General features: G+C 38.9%; 1 protein-coding gene across 1 annotated transcript; it reads left to right on the top strand.

The window, feature by feature from the left end:
• The first annotated feature begins 15,412 nt into the window (after window positions 1–15,412).
• On the top strand, window positions 15,413–17,629 carry LOC104449482 (probable 2-oxoglutarate-dependent dioxygenase AOP1). The gene is made up of 3 exons (XM_010063654.3): window positions 15,413–15,880; window positions 16,700–17,021; window positions 17,119–17,629. The coding sequence occupies exons 1-3, from the start codon at window positions 15,519–15,521 to the stop codon at window positions 17,374–17,376; spliced, it is 942 nt and encodes a 313-aa protein (XP_010061956.1). The 5' UTR covers window positions 15,413–15,518; the 3' UTR covers window positions 17,377–17,629.
• Window positions 17,630–22,839: the final 5,210 nt, after the last annotated feature.

Consider the following 22,839-nt stretch of genomic DNA (forward strand, 5'->3'; position numbering starts at 1 on the left):
TCCAATGCTAAGATCATAAAAACAAAAAAGAAAAGAAAAGAAAAAGGCTAAAAAGAATAGGCAAATATTATAGCTATTTTCTTGTTTTTATTGTTATAACATGAAGAATGTCATTGATACCTCTCACAAATAGATCCTATATTCTAGGATGAATACAAACATTTAGACTAAGGGCACATTTAGCAACGATTCCATTCTTGAGAACAATTTCTAAGCAAAAGAATAAGCTTGGTAACTATCTAAAATTTCTATTCCCGAGATAGAAATGCGTTTGGTGGATTCTTAATTTTCTTTTTCTTTTTTTCTAATATTTTAATACTTTTATTATATTTTTCTTATTTTTCTCTGTTTCTTTTTTATTTTTATTTTTCTCTTCTTCTTCCTCCTTCTTTGTAGCCGCTTGCTGGCCATAATTGGCTGGGCGAGGTTCGACGAGCTCACCAGAGGCTCGCCTGGCCATCGACGAGGCTCGACCTCACCTAGGCAACGCGAGATTGGCCTTACCCTAACCTGGTGAGGCTTAGGTCGACAAGCCTCGTCGTGGCTTGGTGTCGCTAGGGGCCGATGACGCTCCGATGAGGTCGCCGGCCCTTGTCTGGCCGATCGACAACCATAGCCGAGGTCGGCGACCGACCAAAAGGAAGAAGAAGAAAGGGGAAGAGAAGAAGAGAAAAGAGAAGAAAAGAAAAAAAAAAGAATTGATTTTAGGAATTGTTTCCGGGAACATAAAGCAAATTTTTCTATTTTTTTATTTTGTTCCAAATCTATTCTCAGGAACAAAAAAAATAGATTTTTGTTCATGGGAACAAAAATTTTACTAAACGGATTTCTAGTCTTCTTTTGTTCCCGGGAATAAAAAAACATAAATAACTGTTCGGAGATGGTTATCAAATAGGGCTTAAGCGAACCATGCCCTTGAACTTGCTTTTCTTTATGAAGAAATATGAGATTTTCTATGAAAAATAGTAAGTTTGAATGCAAAGAAGTTACAATTAGGTTTGGACCTTCACCAACAACCATGTAAAGTGTTGAAATATCCCATACCACTTAACCATGGGATCTATATGCATTTTATATACATATAGTCTCTCATCACTTTTTGATTGAAGTTTTTAGAGGTTGGGACACCTGGAATGCCATAACTTGCACGGAGGGATACTTAAGTGTCATAACTTTAAAATGGTACACTTAAGAAAATGGTACACTTAAGTGCCAATATCGGAGTAAAATGGGACACTTAGGCTGCGCATGACAACGCTTCTATTCCGGGAAGAGTTTTTTTTCAGAAATGGTTCTTTTCTATTTTCGCTCCGGAACAATTTCTGAGTAAAAGAACCCGTTTGATAACGACACAAATTTCTACTACGGAATAGAAAAAGAATAGAAATCCGTTTGGTAACGCAACAATTTCTTTTTTGTATTTATTCATTTTTTATTTTTGCCGACGGATCGCCGCCGCCGGCGATTGGCGGCGACCGGCGGCGGCAACAACCGGCGGTGGCGGAGGCCGGCGACCGGCGGCGGCGACGATCGGTGGCGGCGGAGGCGGCGGCAACGCGCGGGCGGCGAGGCGGCGGCGGCAACGACCGGCGGCGGCGAGGGCGGCGGCCGGCGAGGTTGGCGACCGGCGGCGGCGACGACCGGTGGCGGCGAAGGCGGCGCGTGGTGGCGGCGGGGACCGGGTGGCGGCGGCGGCGGCGGCGGCGGCCGGCAACCGGCGGCGGCCGGGACCGGCGGTGGCTCCGGGCAGTTAGCGGTGGTCACGGCAAGAAAATAAAATTAAAAAAGAAAATCAGCTTACTTCTAGAAATTGTTCCCGGGAACAAGAAGCAACTTTTTTTTGCTTCTCAAAACTGTTCCCGGGAACAAAACGGGAACAAAAAATTGAGAAATTGTTCCCGGGAACAAATGTTTTACCAAACGGGTTTCTGTTCTTTTTTTGTTCCGGGGAACAAAAGAACAGAAATTGGGAGAAACAGAAACGTTGTCATGCAGACCCTTAAGTGCCACTCCGGAAAATCGGCCAAATGGCCGACGTGGCAATTTTACGCGAGTTTGGTCCAAAATGGCGTCGTTTTGCACGCTGACGTGGCGGAGAAAACGCAAAAACAACGCCGTTTCGTGTCTACGTGTAAATAATAATATATAAATTAATTAAATTAGATTTAAAATATTCAAAAAATTTTGAAAAAAATAAGAAAAATTTTAAAATTTTAAAAAATTAAGAAAAATTTTAAAAATTAAGAAAAATTTAAAAAAGTAAGAAAAATTAAAATTAAAAATTAAATTAAAAGGGGGAGGTCGAACGGGCGGCTCCTCGCCGCTGCCGCCTCCTCGCCGTCGCCGGAAGGGCGGCGACGGAGGGGGAGGGTCGGCCGGAGTCGCGGCCCCGGCCGACCGACGGCAAGGGCCGCAAGCCCTCATCGGATCGCGGCGAGGGCTGCAACCCTCACCCAGATCCGGGCGAGGGCTCGCCGGCCCTCGCCGGCCTGGCCGGGGCCCGGCGACCCCGGCCGACCCTCCCACTCCGTCGCCAGCCCTTCCCGGCGGGGAGGCGGCGAGGGCCGCGACCCTCGCCCTAGATCTAGGCGCGGGCCGCGACCCTCGCCTAGATCCGGCGAGGGCCGCGACCCTCGCCTAGATCCGGCGAGGGGTCGCGGGCCCTCACCGCTCCCCACCGCCGCCGGAAGGGGGGCGACGGGGGGGGAGGGTCGGCCGTGGGCGCCGGGCCCGGCCAGGGTCGGCGAGGGCCCGCGAGCCTCGCCCAGCATCTCCGAGGCGAGGGTCGCGCCCTCGCGCGATCCGGCGAGGGCTCGCAGACCCTCGCCGTCGGTCGGCCGGGGCCGGCAACCCGGCCGACCCTCCCCCTCCGTCGCCGGCCCTTCCCGGCGACGGCGGGGAGGCGGCGGCGGCGAGGAGCCGCCCGTTCGACCTCCCCCTTTTTTTTTTTTTTTTTTTAATTTTTTTAAATTTTTCTTAATTTTTTTAAATTTTCTTAATTTTTTTCTTAATTTTTAAAATTTTTAAAATTTTCTTTTTTTTTTTTAAAAAATTTTTTAAAATTTTCTTTGTTTTAAATTTTTTTTTGAATATTTTAAATTAAATTTAATTAATTTTTATATTATTATTTACACGTAGACACGAAACGGTGTCGTTTTTGCATTTTCTCCGCCACGTCGCATGCAAAACGACGCCGTTTTGGACTATGCTCGCCGGAAAGTCGCCACGTAAGCCATTTGGCCGGATCTTCGCCGGAGTGGCACTTAAGTGTCCCATTTAACTTCAAAATGGCACTCAAGTGTACCATTTTAAAGTTATGACACTTAAGTATCTCTCGATGCCAAGTTATGGCACTTGCGCTGTACTTCTGCCGAAGTTTTTAGGTTGGGCTTTCCAACATAAAACTTAGATAAAATCAATGAGTTTTATACCATCAGGAACCAATGAGTTCATGATCAAATGGAGGAATTTTTTTTTTTTTGACATTGAGACACGATCTTGCTCATAATGACATCTTTATTTAATGCTAGTTCGCATGTCAATTCTGCAAATGAAAATTACTACTAATTTTCTACGGTCATTTTTATTCTTCCCGCCCTGTTGCGGCAACCATTTCGAGCCTAACCATGCTCTTCGAGTTCATCTTCGCCGTTGCAATTAGGTCCTTCAACTTCCAAAGAAGATGAAGTATCTGTGATGCTTGGAGGAGACATTACCTTATATCGCAACTAGTCTTTGCGTTCTAGTACAAATTTGAAGTGTATACCAGTAGACATAGATCTAGGTTCAATTCTTTGAATTTGTTGTATAGATAATGTGGAGCTATCTTTGGCTTGAGCATGTCTTGTTACCCACACATAGAGGAGTGCACAAATGGTGCTATATCAGATTATGCTTTAAATAGATATTAATTCTTATGCCCATGCTATATACATACGACGCTCATGCAATTTCAAGTGCAATTTCAATACGACGTGGGTATATCATTATTCAACAGGTTATATATATATAACCTGTTGAAAAGTAATGATATATATCAATAGAAATATCGAAAAGTAACACAATTTGAATTGTATTTTTTTTTCCATTTCTAATAAGAAAAAACTTTTTTCCGAGAAAATTAATATTGGAATCCTCCTTTGCTTTGTACTCTCCGCTTATGTGCGCTTGGAAAGAAACCACTAAATTTGATTGGTTCTTCGTGGGCCTGAGTCAGCCAGATTTCTAAATCGAGGCAAACTCTTTGTGGGGCACATTTTGCAATTAAGAAGCAATGCTTCTCATATTTGGTCGATTGAGCCATGGAGACCCTCGTGTATATTTCTTTAATTCCCCATATTTCCCACTGAAAAAAGAAGAGAAATGTGTCGGAGAAGCGGAGAAGTGGAGAAGTGCTGTGGAAATTCATCTCAATATATCAAAGCTCAATTTTGTGCCAAAAATCAAGCCCAATAATTGCTCGGCACAATGGGAAAAAAAAAACCAGAAAAAGGAACAGAGAAAAAAAAATCAATCTAATCTTGAAACCGCTAAATAACCCCGAAAATCATTAATATTGAACAGATGATCCTTTTAACCTCCAATTCAACAAGACATTCTGCTTCTGCCATCAAAGTCTACAAACGACAACTCCATCATAACTCACCTCTAAAATAGGACACTAAAGTTCGCACATCCATTGAAATCTAAGCAGGACCATTATCGCTTTCGATATGCACTCTAATATATTTAACTCGAAACCCCATGTTCCTCTCACGATTGAGTGAGATGATCATCAACTTAGTAAGACCCTATTTGTAAAAAATGTTTCTATTCCCCGGAACAACAATTTTTGTTCCCTTGTTCTGGAGAACAAAAAAAGAATATAAATGTGTTTAGTAAAACTTTTGTTCCCGAAAACAAATTTGGAATAGAAACAAGAAGTAGAAAAAAGTTGCTTCTTGTTCCCGGTAATAATTCCGAGAAATAATTTTTCTCTCTTTTCTCCTTTCTTCTTTTTCTTTTTTTCTTTTGGCCGACACCGGCAATCGGCCAAACAAGGGTTGGCAACCTTGCCGGAGGGTCATCGGCCCCCGGAGACATCGCACCATGGCGAGGCTTGATCTCGCTTGGGCTGGGCAATGTTAACCTTGCCAGATTTGGGCAAGCTCGAGCTCGTCTAGCCCAAGTGAGGCTAGGCCTCACCAGCTGATGCGAGGTTAGCCTTGCGCTTGCCCAGCCCAAGCAAGGCCGAGCCTCGTTGGCTGGCGCGAGGCTTAGCCTCGTCGGTGGCCTAGTGAGGCTTGCTTGGCCACTGAGGCTATCGATGAGGCTTAGCCTCGCCTAGATATGGAGAGGCTGAGCCTTGTGATGCTCACCAGGCCACCAGAAAGCTCGGCCTCTCCAGATTTGGGCGAGGCCGAGCCTCGCCGGTGGTCAGGCTAGCCAGTCGCCAGTCGCTGGCGACCGGCCACAAAGAGGAAGAAGGAGAGAAGAAAAAGGAAAATATAATAAAAATATTAAAAAACTAAAAGAAAGAACAAAATTATACAATTTTACCAAACGCATTTCTTTCCCGAAGCAAAAATTTTGTATAGTTACTAGACACGTTCTTATACTGATAAATTATTCCCGAAAACAGAAATACAAAATAAAAAAACAATTTAAAAATTGTTTCTCATAACAGAAACGTTACCAAATGCGCCATAAGTAGCCTAACACCACTACTATGGAATCAAAATAGAATATTATAATAAATATTTAAAAAGGAAAGATAAGAATCCAGCAATTATAGAGAAAATTGGCGATCAAGTTTGTTCAAATTTTCTTTTTCGGATGAAGACAGTAGTTGAAAACTTTTGCATGGTGACAAGCGTGCACAAAATCATCTCCCGGTCATCATTATTCATTAACCCTGACATTCGAACTTGATAATGTTGGAGCAAATGTTAGAGAGAACGTAAATGAAAAGCGACGGGATGAATTTGAGAGAATCGCCCCAAAAATTCCAATTGATGAAAGCAAAGTTATTGATCAAGATCTCTCATTTGAACTCTACGTCAAAAAATTGAGAATTGGGGAGCTGAGAATTTTCCGATATGGCAAACCAACGAAAACGGCCAGTGGAAGAAGGGAGACAAAGATCCAAAAGATTGAGATGCTCTTTCCTTCAAGTTGCACTTAAGAGTCGTGGGCCCATGAAACACGGTACCACTTCATTAAAATCTCTATATTATTGTTCAAAATTTGTCGGTTTTCATTTAATTCGAGTATTAGATATGTATTTAATTCTGAAATGTTGTGCTAATAGATAAGTCTTACGCAACCTCAAATTAGTGCTGCGCATTTTAAAGTCATGACAGCACAAGTAATCTATAAATAGTGTAGGCGATATCATCCCGCTATCCTGGTGGGGTTAAGATAGGATTGATAAGCCCGAGGGCCTTTTGATCCCACACACTGCTCATACGTGGGCTGTTACGCTTCGTAAGTTACTCCTGCTCATTTGAAATTAGCGCGACGCTTTTCAAAACCGTGCACATGCGGATGAGCCGAAATCAGGATGGATATAATTGTAGTGGAGCCTGGGCGCGGCTGCTTTGGATGTAATTACTAGGGAAATTGGGAAACAGGCACTTTAAGGGTCTCTAGGTGCGGTTGCTGTCGATGCAATTACTAGGAAAATTGGGAAAAGGGCACTTTTCGGTTCTCCAGGAGTGAAGCATACCATTTTCTTCCTCTTTAAATGGCGAAAGACATTCATTGCTTAGCCCGGAAAGGGGCAAAAGGCATGCTTTGCATTGGTGTTCACGGTTTTTGACCGCCAACCTTTTCGCCTTTTCGGCTTTTCGGCTTTTCGGGGGTCCCTTTATTGTCTCGACTCTGCTGCCCAACGTGACGCACGCAGAGACGGAAAGAAATCTTTAAAAATTTCTATATTCTAGATGAACAAATTTTAATGTACGTATTTCAATAAAATAATGGCATTGTCCTAAATGTAAGTTCCACTTGGAAGAACCCAACGCACTTTTCTTCCTCAGCACTCTCCTCTGCCCAAGAAAATAATAGATAATTAATGGACCTGGACCAAATATCACGGCACGATTCGGACAGAATCGTCAAAATTGTTGCAAGTGGCAACCTAACTCTATTGTCCGTCGTGTACCCCATCAGTCGTTTTTTATTGTCCGTCATGTACCCGTAACGTCCGGGATGCTGCTCAAAAGAATCCGAATGACTTTTAAGGTTTGTTTGGCAATCGGCCAAATAGTGTCAATTTTTTTTTTTTTTTGTTTCTAGAAGTAATTTTGAAACACTTTACCAAAAAAATAAAAAAGTAATTTTGAAACAAAATCGTATTTAGTAAAATTTTTGTTTCCGAAAATAGATTTGGAACGGAATAAAAACAAAAAGAAGTTGATTCTTATTTCCGTTTTAGAATCAAGCATATATCTTCTCTTCTTCTTCTTTTTCTTCTTCATCTATTGCCACCGCCGCGATTCTTGTCTGCTCGTCGTCATCGTCGACAAGGTTGGTTCGGCGAGCTCGCCAGTGACTAGGTGGGCCTCACCTAGCCCTGGCGAGGCCCGCTTGGCTATCGGCGAGGCTAAGCCTCAGCGGGGTTAGGCGAGCCTTGTGATTTGGTAAGGCTGAGCCTCACCGATGGCTAGGCAGGCCTTGCCCAGCCCCGGCGAGGCGGGTCGACGAGGGCCGACGACGCTCCGGTAAGGTTACTAGCCCTCGTCTAACCCATCACCAGATCGGTGACCGGCCACTTGAAGAAAAAAAAAAAAAAAAAAAATATGAGAGAGAAAGGAAAAAAAGAAAAGGAAAAAAAAAGGAAAAAAAGTAATAAAATTATTTAAAAATTAAAAGAAAATGATTTGGAGTAGAAATTTTAAGCATGGTATCAAACACAATTCTATTCCGGGAATTGAAATTTTGGACAGTTACTAAATGGTTTAAAATACTTAGAAATTGTTCCCGAGAACAAGCGTTACCAAACACGCCCTTAGATTCGTTGTTTAATTAATTTATTGAAAATAATGAAAGAGATCACGGGAGAACATGTCTTGATGTGCTGTACTTTTCTTTTAGAGGTTAATAATGACATAAAAGTTTGTTCTCGAATGGGGAGAAGAAGGGACTCATTTCACTTATTTCATAAGATTGACAAGTTTCTGACAACAAAAATACTGATTAAACTTTTTTCCGTTATTAATATGGACAATTGTTCCTCGTTTGACGGTGGCCATTAAAAACACACATTTAACCCAAAAAGTGGAATTATTTTCCATCTAAGATTGAGGACGCGCATGATAAAATTTCTAAAATAGAAATCAATTTTTAGTCAAAAATTGATTTCTCAAATTTCTATTTCCTGAATGAGTTTTTGAGTAAAAAAATGCATTTAATAATGACTCAAAATTTCTGTTTCTGAAACAGATATTCATTTAATAACTGAATAAAATTTCTATTTTTGAGGGGGTGATAATTGGCGTCTGGTGTCTAGCATCCCACAAGTGGCGGGCGAGTGGTGGGCAATGACAAGAGTAAACAATGAGAAGATTTTCCATTTCTCACTTTTGTTCTAGAAGTAGAAAAACTGAAAATTTTAGTTTTTGATTTTTATTTCAAATCTATTTTTGAAATAGAAACCTATTTCAGAAATAGAAAAATGAAATTGCGTTACCAAACGGATTTTTATTTTAAATGTATTCGAAGAACAAAAAAACAAATAATAGAGAAATAAAAATTTTGTTATGCGCACCTTGAGCCTCCCCTCTCTTTCTTTTTAAAATTTCTTTCCTTTACTATTTGGCATATCTCTCAATTATTGATTAGGAAAAAGAATCGCTTTTGTTAGAGATAATTAAAAGATTCTCCCTATCTCCTTACTTCAAAAGGAAATCGATTAATTGGTGGTCTGTTTCATGGAGGGGTGACAATGTTCATATACTGAATTATCTATTTTTGGTGTATCGAGAAGCCACCCTTATCTTCTTACTTTTTCTTACCTATCAAGGATAGTTGATTTTTAAAATTATGGTGTCTACATTATAATAACACATATATTTGCAAAGCATACTCACACGCTAGAAGCACCCCTACTTGTTCGTGGCAAAAAGAAATTTAAATGCACAACTTGTGTGGGTGTGTGTTTTTTTTTTCCTTAAAGACAACCTGTATTTTCTTTCCATTGATTTGGTTAGTTGGTCGATTTTATAGGCTATAATTACTTGATCAATGGTGATAAAGATGAATTTTTGTATAAAAAAGAGATATTTTGCTTCTAAGTCCTTTACCAAGAGGATCCCACTACAGCCAAATAACGTCAAAGTATGACATTAAAAGAACTACACCCTTGTGGACATATCGCATTCGAAAGATTTTATTCATGTCATACACTAACATTATCCGATAGCCCATGTCATCTACTTTTAGCTAGATTTAGGATCAGCATAGCTCAATTAGAAAATTTGATAAATTAGAAGGACTTAATTAAGTTTATTTTTGAAAAGAAACTTCAGCCTTAATTAAGTTTAAAAAAGAAAAAAATACAACCTCGAAATTTTTTAACCCAAAAAGAAAGAAAAAGAACCGTAAAAAGTCTAAGTATTGACCGGAAAAGGCAAAGGAAGAGTCTCGGTCTTCTTTTGGCCTTATTCGAAAGAGAAAAGCAAGTGAAATGCGAGGGAGACTTGAGAAGAAACCTCGAAATTAGTCGATCGGTCCACGCGTAAGCATAACATCTTTGACCTAGTGGTCGTCTCTTAGTAAATAAGGGGTCACAGGCACTTTTTGAGTCAACAAGAAAATATTATTTATTTCATCTTTGATCTAACGAATTTTTATTTCATTTTCTCAATGGCTTCAACATTTAATATCCAACGTTTTAATGCTCTCTCTTTAGTTTTTTTTTTCTTTTTTGGTCGGTCTTATTCTATTCTTATTCTAACGCTTACTCTCAGACTTTTGTCCTGCCTCGTTACAGGGCGTGGGAGTCAAAACTTACTTTTGAAATGAAATTGTCACCATCCTAGCCCAACCCCTCTGAAAAGGTGGGGTTTGAACCCCCACCTCCCCATTTTATGTTAAAAGAGTTGCTACTGGAGCAAATCCTAGTGGTTCTCTCTCTCTTTAGCTTTAGCCTCATGAAAAGTGACAAAAAAATCTTAAACCTTTTGTATTTTTGTCAATTTCGTAATAAACTTTTTATTGATGTCAATTTAGTCATAAATATTTTTACTTAGTGCCAATTAAATCATTCCTTCATAATTTTGGCTGAATTTTGCTTATATGGCACGATCGAGGTTGATGTGGATAATTTTTAATAATACTTTAATATTTTTAAAAAAATATATTTTCTTTTTCTTTTTTCCTCCTCCTCCTCCTCTTCCTCCCTCTAGCCGGTCGCCGGATCTCAGCGACCAGCTAGAGGTGATGGCCATCGAGGTTGAGGTCGATCTTGTTGGCATTTTGGGGAGCCTTATCAGCCACTAGCAAGGCTTGACCTCGCCAAATCCAATGAGATTGTGCCTTGCCCATGGCCGATGAGGCTTGACCCTCGCCAAATCCGGCAAGGACGAGCCTTGCTAGCCTAGTGTGAGGCCGCCATCGCGGTCTAGGTGCCTCAAGTTGGCCTTGCCAGAGGTTGGGCAAGGCTTGACCCTCCCCCAATTCAGCGAGAGTGAGCCTCCCCAGTGGCTGGCGAGGCTTGCTAGAGGCCAGAAAGAAGTTCGACAATCAACTGAAGGAAGGATGAGGAGAAGAAAACAAGAAAAATAAAAGGAAAATAAAAATTCAAAATATATTAAAATATTATTAAAAGTTATCAACGTTCATGCCACGTCCGACTGGTGTTGATCGGTAAAATCTAACCAAAACTATTCAAAATGACAAAATTGACACCAAATAAAAAAATTTATGGTTAAATTGACACCAATGAAAGGTTTATGACTAATTTGGTATAACTATAAAATGTTTATGACTTTTTTAACACTTTTCTCTTTTAGCCTTACTTACTTAACAAGTGCTCTTAAGGTCTCACTAGAGCATCATAAGTAAGAAATAATTCCAAATATCAACGGTCAAGTAGGTTTTCCCCTTCAAAGGCTAGAGCACTTCTCATAGATATTATTCAAGAGATTACGATAGTATCCATTTATCAAAGTTGATCGACCAAATTTGCCTTCAACTTCGGTTGAGCATGTATAGATGCTTGATAACAGATATTTTAGGTAAATTTAGAATCCATGAAATTGCTATCTTACCATATGGATTTACTTCAAAAATTTCCTTCGTCTTCTCTCTTGCACTTTGCATGAAGACGGCAATTTATTTCATCCTCCAAAGGAGAAAACAAAATCCACTGAATGTATAATTAGCTAGACAATAAATTCATTTAATTCCAATGCTATGAACATAAAAACTAAAAGAAAAGAAAACTATAAAGAAAAGAAAAAGAAATTGCAAAAGTCACAACTACACTTTCTTAATAATATTTCTCACAACAAATCCTATATTTTAGCTTGATGACGCAGATGTAGACCAACTGAACCCTGCCTTGGAAAAAACTGTTTTCTTAAATAAAAAAAAAAACTCGTTTCTTCATGGAGAAGCAAGAGATTTTTTACACCGAAGGTTATCGGTCTGAATGTAAAGAAGTTACAACTAGGTTTGGACCAAATTGTTTTTCGATTTTGAAACATGATTTTGCTCAGAATTACATCTTTTATATAATGCTAATTCACATGTCAAGTCCGCGAATGAAAAATTATCACTAAATTTCGAAGGGTATTGTTATTGAAAAGGATACTGGAGATACTTATTTTTTTTTTCCCTGAAACTTTGCAAAAGCTGTGGCATACAAAGGAGAGGGATGATGAAATGAGGGAGGGCGAGGAATGTTAATAAACATTCAATCAAATTTTGTTGTAATGTAAATCCCAATTTGAGGAGGCGTGTGTATGAGAGAGTATATGTGCTTCTCAACCTTATATATTCCTGTCAATTACGAATTACACACGCATTATTTAGATGATTCTGATTTAAAAATTTTCATTTGCGATTGTCACAGTAGCTTAACTAACTGGGATGCCGCGCCGGGGGTGGGGTAGGTGACAGCAAATTCGCCATCTTTTGAATTGAAAATATAAAGAAGGTTCCGCTGCATTGGTCAAGTTTAAATTTATGGCGTTGTGTGGACTCGAGCCAATCGGATAAAACAAAAGAAAAAAGAATGGCTTCAGCTCAAATTTCTCGTTCATTAAAAGAAAAAAAATGGAAGAAAATTCCAATTTGTCTTTCCATTGGCTGGGGGCCACAGAAGATCTAGATGCAATAACGCTACCCATAACGTAACGATGGACGAAAATTTCCCCGTGGATATTATCGTCCGTAGTCTTCAAGTTCATTTGAACGGATGATAAAAATCGGACTGGAAATCGATAACATTCGAATCCATTATTATCAACTCCAGATGACAGCTTTGGTTCATTTCATTTGATCCAATCGGTAGCCAATTCTAGAGTCTGAATAGTCGATACCATTACACCACGGCATGCTCTCTAACTGAGAAAGTCACTAGATAAGTTTCAAATTACAAAAAGGAATATGATTTTATTAACGAGTGCTCAGATAATACTAGATGAAAAAATATATTCATCTTCAATGCATTCATTAAATAAAATACGTGAAAGACGGTGCATTAGAAATGATGAGATTTTCTTAATTAATTTATTAAATAAGAGAGCACTCGCTGACAAGATTCATAGAGAAAAAAAAAGAAAGAAAAGAAAGGAGAGATTATCGGGCGGGGCGGGTAACATCCACCGGAGGACGCGTCGAACACCATCTAGAAAGACTAGGGCTCAGGTTCCTAAGTGGGCCGTAGCGAACGGGTGACCGAACGCAACACGATCGCGCTTTTAGTGCAGAAAGCCGTGCCTAATCCGAAGTCCTTGATGGGGACATCGCATGAAAGATCATCCCGTGGGACCGACGTTGGACGACGACCGCTCGACAACAGGTGGCCAAGCTAATCGCGCGATCAGTCTCAATTTAATTTCTTTTAAAAACTCCGCACGAGACCGAGGATGAATCTTAAGAGGAGTTGATCTCTACCGACGGCCAGAGAAGGCCATTTTTGAAAAAAAGAAAAAGAAAAGAAGATCATTGAGTGGACCAAACAAATCGGTACCAAGGTTCCGCAGCATCTGCTCATTTTTTTTGCACCTGGACATTTTTCATAAACAAAAAATTGATCATCAATGTGCCAATGCATCGGATGATGTAGTCCATCATTTGTTTTATCTTGCTCGCGCATCACTTGTCTATTTTACTTACGGGAACATTGGACATAGAAAAAACGATCACCAATGTATAAAAAATATCAAAGAATGTATTGAATTTCAATGAACATTTAAATTGAACGGAATGTGTTGTCATGAGATTGGTAGGGTGTGTTTCGTGAGCATTTAAGTGACCATGACTCAACAATCTTGGGGGAAAAAAAGGAGTAAAGAAAACGTTATCTTTTTTTTTGGAATCTTTTAGCTGGAGATCGCACCAAGTGCGGGAACTTAGAATTGTCTATTCCCTACTTGGTCAATAGTAGGTAAGTCCAACTGGTGCCACACGAATTTATGGGAGCTAACCCCACACCTTGTGTCACACGAAAATCCCGAGTGGTAGGATAAATCGAGAATCTCTCTAAAGGTGGTATACCTTCGCTTTTTTACTACGTTGACCCTACTTTTCATTATAAAGATAAAAGTGCCATCATTCATTTTCAATTTAGATCGGTGGCCCACTTGTCTACTTTACTTCTTTTCTTTTACTTTTTCTATTATTATGTAAGATCTAGTCATCATAACATCATAATTATGCATTTCACATATTCTATTATTCTTCTTATTTATTGTGGCTATCCAGTGCACATTGAGGCACTATGTGTTCTTTCCTATTTTAGATTTTACTTTTGAGAAATAAGTTTTTTCAGAATAGTTCTTGATGAGTTTAGTCAAGAATCTGATTTAGACTAGCTAGTAAAAGAATTAATCCACTGTTGTCAATGACTACAATGTTTAAAGAGATTTGATAATTTTCCTGATTCTTGAGGATATTTTTTAGATATGCACAAAACGAATGTGATGAGTGTCATGTCTTGTACAATGTACATGTTTATTTAATGAGTGTCCGATTTATTGATTTCTGATGTGGTCTCAAGGAATTTGTCAAAGCTTGCACCTCGAGATGAACCTACACCAACGAATACGGATTACGGCCATCCGGATTTTTGACTGGGATTGGCACTCCGCTGATTAAGTTGGAAAGATGAAGGTGGTTGCATTACCTCAACCGAGATTGAAACAATCTCGGTTGCCGGGTCGCTGGTCAACAAGTGTTGATTTAATCATGACAGTGACAATGAAAAAACACCACCGTTTCACTTCATAACCTAATTTACGAAGCAATTACTGTGACCTATCAATATCAATTTCGTTTAGAGCCTCGACGCCATGACATATCCACATCGTCGGTGAGTTTCCCAGTTAGAGGTGATCAGAAATGCCATGTAAAGAGAGTCTTGAACTTGGACCTAAGTATGGACCTTTTTGTTCCTATAGCAGACGTTCAGGTTTTGACCCCACGAGGTTTATCCCTCGGGGATTTGCTTAATACCAGCTGATCTACAAAAATTACATGCGCATTTGTAAAGATAATCTTTTAATTCAAAACCAATCAAATTTATGCTTGTCATTCATCCTATCCCAGGTAAAAAGAATCTGCAGCCGATGCATGACTTTTTAATTCGAAAAGCTTTTATTTACTTCAATAACATGGCTGGTCAATGGGAAATTGCTAGCAAATACTTATGCATATCGACATAGATCATGTAGGTACTACTTACCTTGTCTTGTATTCCCCGCAGATTTTTCTTCTTTAGTTGATTGATTCAGCGGATGACTCCGGGTAATAAATATGTAATAATTACGTCATGCTCAACTTTTGAAATGAAGAGATTTCATTTAACATTAATATTCTTTATGTCATGATATCCAAAATTTTTAGTCACGCATTTTGCCATAGATGCACGTCAGTTAGACCGCCTTGTCAAGCGTGTCTACTAAAACTTCACCCCTGAGGTGATGGACTTGGCCACCAACATTGTGAGTGAAAGATGGGATATACATACGCGGGAAGGTGGGCCGTGACGTGACCTCCTATCTAAATTTCACGTTAGTCCCTTTGGATTTAAGACTCTGGTGTCATTTTAGCGTATGTGCAAAGCTTCACAAGGACGGTTTGTCCATTAGAGAGCCGAGTCCTCTCGGGGTCAACCTCTTTTCGGTTTTTGTCCTTTTATGGGGGACCCGAAAAAGAAAACACCACGAAGTTCTCCCTCAGTTGCCTATAAAAAGCTAAGACAAGCCGTGGCAAAGAGCACCCGATCAAGAGACTCAGCTTAAAAACAGAGTCTTGCTCGTGGTGTGTATCTGAGAGATATAGACGCGAGAGAGATAGTAGGGACAAAAATGGCTTCTCAGATCCCAGTGATAACGTTCTCCGAGGAATGCACGAAACCGGGGACAAGTTCATGGGAAAAAGCTTGCAAAGTGATCGTGCAGGCTCTGGAGGATCACGGGTGCTTCATCGTTGAACACCCCAACGTCCCTCTTGGCCTTCATGACTCTGCCTTTAGCGTCACCGAGGATCTCTTGGACCTCCCCCATGAAACCAAGATCAAGAACACCAACCTCAAGCCTTCCCATGGCTACATCGCCAAAGTCCCCGGGACTCCTCTCCTCGAGGGCATGAACATCGATGGCGTCGAGAAGCTCGAAGAGTGCGAAAAGTTCACCTCCCTCATGTGGCCCTCTGGGAATGACCACTTCTGGTACTAATCATTATCCCTTTTTCGTATGATACTGACCGTATAAGAAGAGGCTTTACTAGCATGGATTTTGCTAACATAATAGCATTTGGGCTATTGTAAAAATAATAATTTGTTATAAGTCATAATTTTTTGAAGGAGTGAGATCCACAATAATTTATAATTATTTATTATTTGATTTTTTGTGATTTAGAATAAACTGTTATTTTAACGGTAGATTAAATATTGTCACACAATAATTTCTTTTACTAGCATAATAGTTTTTGAACTCTTGTTAGAATAATATTATATTGTGAGTCATAGTTTTTTTAAGTAGTGGATCTGGCCCTTTTTGATTATTTGTTATTTGTTCTGTTATGGCCCAAAACAAGCTTTTATTTTCCTAATAGATTAAAGACAATTACATAAGTATTTCTCTATAAGAAACTTCAATAAAAGAGGCCTTGAATGCTCATTTACTAACTGCAACATCACTTTTAATCAACATCTTGTAACACTATATCGGTATGATTCGTGTTAATCTATTTAATGTTATGATAAGATCACCTTCATCTCATCTTTGTAGAGAAATCATAGTGATATAATAAACTTAGTCCTAGCTTGATCATACAGACAAAATCATTCGAGGTGCAGAAAACGAGCAATTCAGAACATATGCCTAGCATTAAACCTAATAATTATTCTTGCTTTATCAATCGCTCATTAAAAACAAGTTTGGTTTACAATATATGACCAGAGTTGGACTCCCCAACAGGCTTTAGCTTCTCAATTTTAGGCTTTAGACTTCTCTAATTTAACTCCTCCTTTTCTTTTCGGCTGCAGCAAAACTGTTCATGATTATGGCAAATTGATGGTTGAGATAGAGAAAGTAGTGTTCAGGATGGTATGTGAAAGCTACGGTGTCGAGAAATGCTATGACCCTTACATCAAATCTTGCACGTACCTCCTACGATTCTTGAAGTACAAGAAGCCAGCAGACCTTGACACTAGCGTGAACCCGGTCGCTCATACGGACAAGAGCTTTTTGTCCTACTTGCACCAGAACAACATTAGGGGCTTGGAGGTGAGGACCAAGGATGGCGAGTGGTTCGCTTTTGAGCCCTCGGCTTCGACTTTCATGGTCATGGCTGGTGATGCATGTGTGGTGAGTCACTTATTTGCTCGTGAAAATTCTTCTTAACACTAGTTCGCTCGAGTTCGTCGAAATCATTTCTAATTTTGTGGGGTCCATTCTTGATTAGGCATGGAGCAATGGAAGGATCAAGGCATGTTATCACCGAGTGTTGGTTAGAGAACAAAATCAAGTGAGATACTGTCTAGGGACATTCTCGTACGTCCCAGGGATGATCGAGACCCCCAAGGAGTTCATCGACGAGGCACACCCTCAGCAATACAAGCCCTTCAATCACATCGATTTCCTTCGCTATTATGACTCTAGCAATGGCCCCATCAAGGCCGAGAGCCTCATCAAGACCTTCTGCGGAGTTGAGGCCAATTAGCGTTCATGATTAATTCAGAATGAACAGAGTCTTCGCCTCTTATTGTGAAATAAGATAAGATGAGGAGACTGTGGTCTCTTAATCTTCTTTGTTCTGTTTTTGTTTGATGTAAAGGTTATCGAAGGCATGTTTTAGTTTTTTAGGTCGAATATTGAAGGCATGTTTCTTGCAGCAAATCTGGTCCAACTTTTCTTGCCATGTAATCCACCCACTTTACGAATTTATTGGAGCTTCCGTTATCTCTTTCCAAGAAGTGATTTTTTATTTCCTTGATCCATATAATGACGTTGTACATCTACAAGGACTATTGAGTCATAATTTATGCGTAGGTTGATTCACATGGATTGAATCTTTATCATGTGTTTTCCTTTTTTTTTTGGGTAAATAAAGGTATAAAAGGTCGGGAGATCTGTTTTGAGAGGTTATTGGAGGCATGACTGTTGCATAGTGATACCAGCGTTTTTCTTATGGTCTAAATCGGCCCATGTTTCAAAACTATTGGAGCTTCCTTTATTTCTATCTTATAGGTGATTTTTTTTTTTTAGTTCGGGCTCAAGTTAATGAAATTGTGTAATTGTGATGTCTTTTATGCTGTATGTCTCAAGCCCAGTCTACCTCATATAAATTCTCTCAACTGTTTGCCCTGCAGATTTTTTGAGATCCACATTTTATTTTACCTAACATGATTTTTTCTTAAAAGAACTTTGTTAACACCTAAATTTTGACGATCCAATCATTTATTTCTTACATAAAAAATTAGGGACTGAAATTTAGCCCATAAACAAAAATATTAAATCATATTGCATTTTGCAGATGGGTTTGAATTGATGGTTCCGAGCTTTAACCTAACGAGATTAGAATAAGCCCGCAGTGAGGAAAATTTTTGGCCAAGTCCATGGATGTTGAGATCGAGGCGAATTTGAAAAAAAAACAATATCTTAAAATCTTTCGGTCACATGGCAGAGAGGGAAACAATCGGCGTAATCCTCGTTTTATTTGTGCATAGTGGGCCATTTGAACAAAAAATGTAAAGAGAGAGTGACATATATGCGGCCATCGATTGTATATGAAGAGGCCATTCATGTGCATTTGGTCATTAAAAGATTTAGTCCAATATGAATATTGACTGAATATCTATGCTAAATAGAAAAGGAAATAAAAATATGTCAAGATAATGCGCAGAAAAAAGAATATATAATTGAGACGCTTGAGTCAAAGGGGGTTGGTAAATTTTTCTCGGAGCATATCCTATAGAGACACGAAGACACATAGAGAGAATCACGTTCTGCCAGAAGAGAGAAAAGGGAGACGGTGGCTTTGGTCCCATTGTGAGTTAAAGGGAAAATCATGAAGTTCCTCTGGCAATTGCACATGGTCTTCACATCATAGCTTTTGCTCATGCCATGGTGCACTTTTTGCCATCAAACTCACTTATTCCGAAGACCCAGCCGAAGACCCAGCCTTGACGAACAACGAAGCACCAGCACTCACCAATTTAATTGTCCTCGTCATGTCATTGCTTTAGCCCCACCTGAATCTTTCTTGCCGCAGGTTTTCTTAAGTCAAATTGCAGTCCAATCTCGACGCTGCCTTCAACATTTGTTCAGCAACTTCCGCAGTGATTTGTTGCCATCATAGGCCAAATTTCTTAGACGATTACACGGCTTCTTAGGGTGCGTATGATAAAATTTATGTTTCTCAATTTTTTTGTTTCTCTGTTCCCCAGAATAGATTTGGAACATAAATCCGTTTGGTAACGCAATTTGATTTTTCTATTTCTGAAACAGATTTCTATCCTACAAATAGAGAAATCAAAGAAATAAAAAACTAAAATTTTTAACTTCTTAGTTTCTGAAATAAAAATAATTTTTTTTTTCAACTTTTCAATTTAGTTAATTTAGTCCAAAATATTTTAATGATTTTTTTAATATAATCATTTCAATCAATATTGATTGAAAATCTTAACCATTGGACCAAATGGTGGGCATTAAATGAACAAGGCTTCATTTGTTGCACGCAAAAGATTTCACGCATGGTAATAGTCAATTTGCCATATTCATATCTAACGAGTCTTTATTCACCTACTCTTCCGTAGTATGCCAGACAATGGCTCTATCTCGGCTAACTATTTTTTTAATCATAAACTCCATATTGAGGCGGTAAAAATGGGTCAAATCATTAAGGTTTCATTCGATTTTTCTTTTATATAGTGTCCTCACTTATCAAGATGCAGTTAAAAAGAGATCTAATAAGGAATTTGTTGTCCTTGTAAGAGTGTTGATGAAAATACAGATTTTGATAATAAATTTTTAAATAATCCTAGTGTTGATAATTTTGAAAAAAATAAAACCGGTGACGATTTTTGAACATGGTGAGGATTTTTTAACAGAAATAAATTGGAATTAGATTTGAAGTTAGGATTTTTTAGGAGATTAGACTATTATAATCATGGCTATCATTAGACTTATTTGATTAATGTGAAATCAATTTCGGCAAAAACATAACGACATATTCACTACAATTGAATTTCAATTGATTTTTTTTGCCACATTGTTTATTTTTCGAAAGAAAACATTACGTAATAGGAAACGTAAGCACATGTAATAGGAAATTCCATGAAATTGTATATTCAACTTTTGTAATTTATTAGTATTATTTCGACAATTATTTTGTATTTGAGGATTTCCTATGTTGTTTTAGTATTATTTCGACTATTGTTTTGTATTTGAAGATTTCCTATGTTGTTATCTAATTAATTTATATTCCTAGAAATATAAATTTTATTCTGTTATCAAATGGATTTTTGTTTCAGAAATAGAAATTTTGAGTCATTATCAAATGGTTTTTTTTTTTTCCTCGAAAACTTGTCCGGGAATAGAAATTGAGAAAGCAATTTCTTGCTAGAAATCAATTTTGGAACATAAATTTTGTTATGCCCGCCCTTAATGGCTAGTAGTTTCCAACTACCAAAAGCAATTGTGCTGAAATCCCCAACCATGGAGTCCTACATGCCGAGCTGCAACTCTTATGAGCCGCTCACGATCCACTGCGAGACAACCGGTTGTCCTTGCCGTCCTTAACCATCGTGTGATTGTGTCACATCGAGCTGTCGACTCCCCCACTCATGGTGTATAAACAGTCAATGATTCCTCCTTGGCTGTGAACGATGGCGCCATCGACACCCACCAATGCGTCGCAGCCACTTGCTGCCATTCGGCGCTGTTCACCATCAAGGAACCGGTCGCGATTCCGGTCCGATTGTGTTGCAAGCTAATTTGGACTAAAAAGAGCCATTGTCCAATATCGAGATAATCCATATATATATTAAAGCTGCTTCTTGCCCATAAGCAGAGCAAACTATGCCAAATGAAACGAAGAGCTTGGCCATTATTTTATTTAAAATTAGGACTACAATAGGTCAAAGGAGAAGTCCCGACGATGACATAAAGATTGTTTCACACAAATTTGATGTACAAATCAAGTGGTGCACCGCAAAGACTCGTTGCGCGCTTAGTCACGGTTCTTTTTGAGATTTTCGAATCACATTATAACTTAACTCACGAATCAATTTCCATGACTCTTATCGATGTCACTTTTCGTTTAGAGCCAAAACGCCATAGCATTCACGTCGTCGGTGAGTTTTCCAAGTCAAGGTGATTAGCGATGCCATGGAAAGAAATCTTGGGGTTTGCTCATTTGACTGAAGTTCCCCCACCATTACGACGATGAGCTGCTTAATTATCGTCTCTTGTAACTCGAATACTTTACCTTTTGAGGTGTAAAAATACATGGACTTCTATCACGTATATTGTCCTTTTAGGACTATTTATTACCAGCTGATCTACATAAATTACGTGCGCATTTTCTAAAATTTAACCTTTAAAGCAGCACCAATCAAACCTACGCATTTATTCATCCTAAGCTAGAAACATTTAATATCAAATACAATTTCAAAAAAATATATAAAATATTTCACTTCAATAACATGATTGATTGATATGAAATTAATACACATTGTTGCGACCTAACTTCAGGTGCACCACTTAGGGTTTGGCTAATGGCCTACTAAGTCTAAACTTAGACTGACTCTCCCAAGCCCATACCAATTTGCGACAGGTTCAAGTTCTTAACATATAAATGATTTTTCAATTAAGAGTATTTTACTTCTACGAACAAGAGATTTTGAGCATGGAGACTTAATTATATTACAGCTTGAGTTCACTTTATTACTTCTAACATGGGGACTTAATTATATTACAGCTTGAGTTCACTTTATTACTTCTAACATGTGAGGTGACCATGCGGGTGCACGATCCACCAATTTAACACCCAATAAAACAATAAATAAATTGAAAACTTACCTCATAGCAACGAAAACATATTGAATGTTAGCTCAGAATTTACATCAATAATCTTATATGATTTCTAATTAACATACAGTCACTCAATCTTTTAGAATAATCTTTTATTTAGTGGAACCTAATTTACGTGCAATGCAATGCAATGATGTACAAAAATAAATCTATACTAACATGACATGCAACGTGCAACCTAATATGCAAACTATATGTCTGATATGTCTGTTACTTACGTGACCTAATCTAATAACGGGCATATATTAATGCAATTATCATAATATGTCACATGTGAAAATGATCCTAAGCATGCAATGACTAAATGACGTGCAAGGGATTGAGATAGCTAGTATAAACACCTAGAGGGGGGTGAGTAGGTGCACAAACAATTTGTCGAGATACGAAAGCGATTCTTGGCAAACGATAGAAAGGAAATTCTCTCTTGATTAACAAAATGAAATACGATCGAGGTAGAGAGAATGAGGAAGAGAAAATTGAACACATGATTTATAGTGGTTCGGCTTATTCCAAGCCTACGTCCACTCTTCCACACTAACAGCCCACCGGCTGGATTTTACTATGATCAAAAGAGAAGTTACAGCACAGCTTTGCCTTGATTCCATAGTGTAGATGTTCTATCACACCTCCTCAAGGTTTCTCACAAATATAGACTCTCTTTTGTATACAAGTATTTGCTCAAAGGGATTGTCTAAACAAAAAGAGCTTTAGACTTTGGAATTCTTCTATCGCGCACTACTTGAACAATTAAGACCGTCTTCCTTATATACTCCTTTATGCCATCATACCCGTTGGTACTTATCAAAGGAATTCCTCCAATCTATTCGTTGGATGGAATCAATTAGGAAGATCGTTCAAGCTATTAAAGGAACGTGTCGATAGCCCATCAATCCTGTTCGCCCATACAATCAGGATCTCGGTTTCCATAAGTAGAACATTCCAATAATATTTAGGCAATCACCGGATCTTCAATCATCGAGTCAATCTCGATCAATCAAAGGATTCCATTACGTCTCTTCCAGCCACGAGATCTTCTCCGTTGATAAGGTTAAATCCTTGACGAAACATCCAGTTTCGGGATAGACTTTCT

Source organism: Eucalyptus grandis, chromosome 6 (assembly GCF_016545825.1).
Source record: "Eucalyptus grandis isolate ANBG69807.140 chromosome 6, ASM1654582v1, whole genome shotgun sequence".
Lineage (NCBI taxonomy): Eukaryota > Viridiplantae > Streptophyta > Magnoliopsida > Myrtales > Myrtaceae > Eucalyptus > Eucalyptus grandis.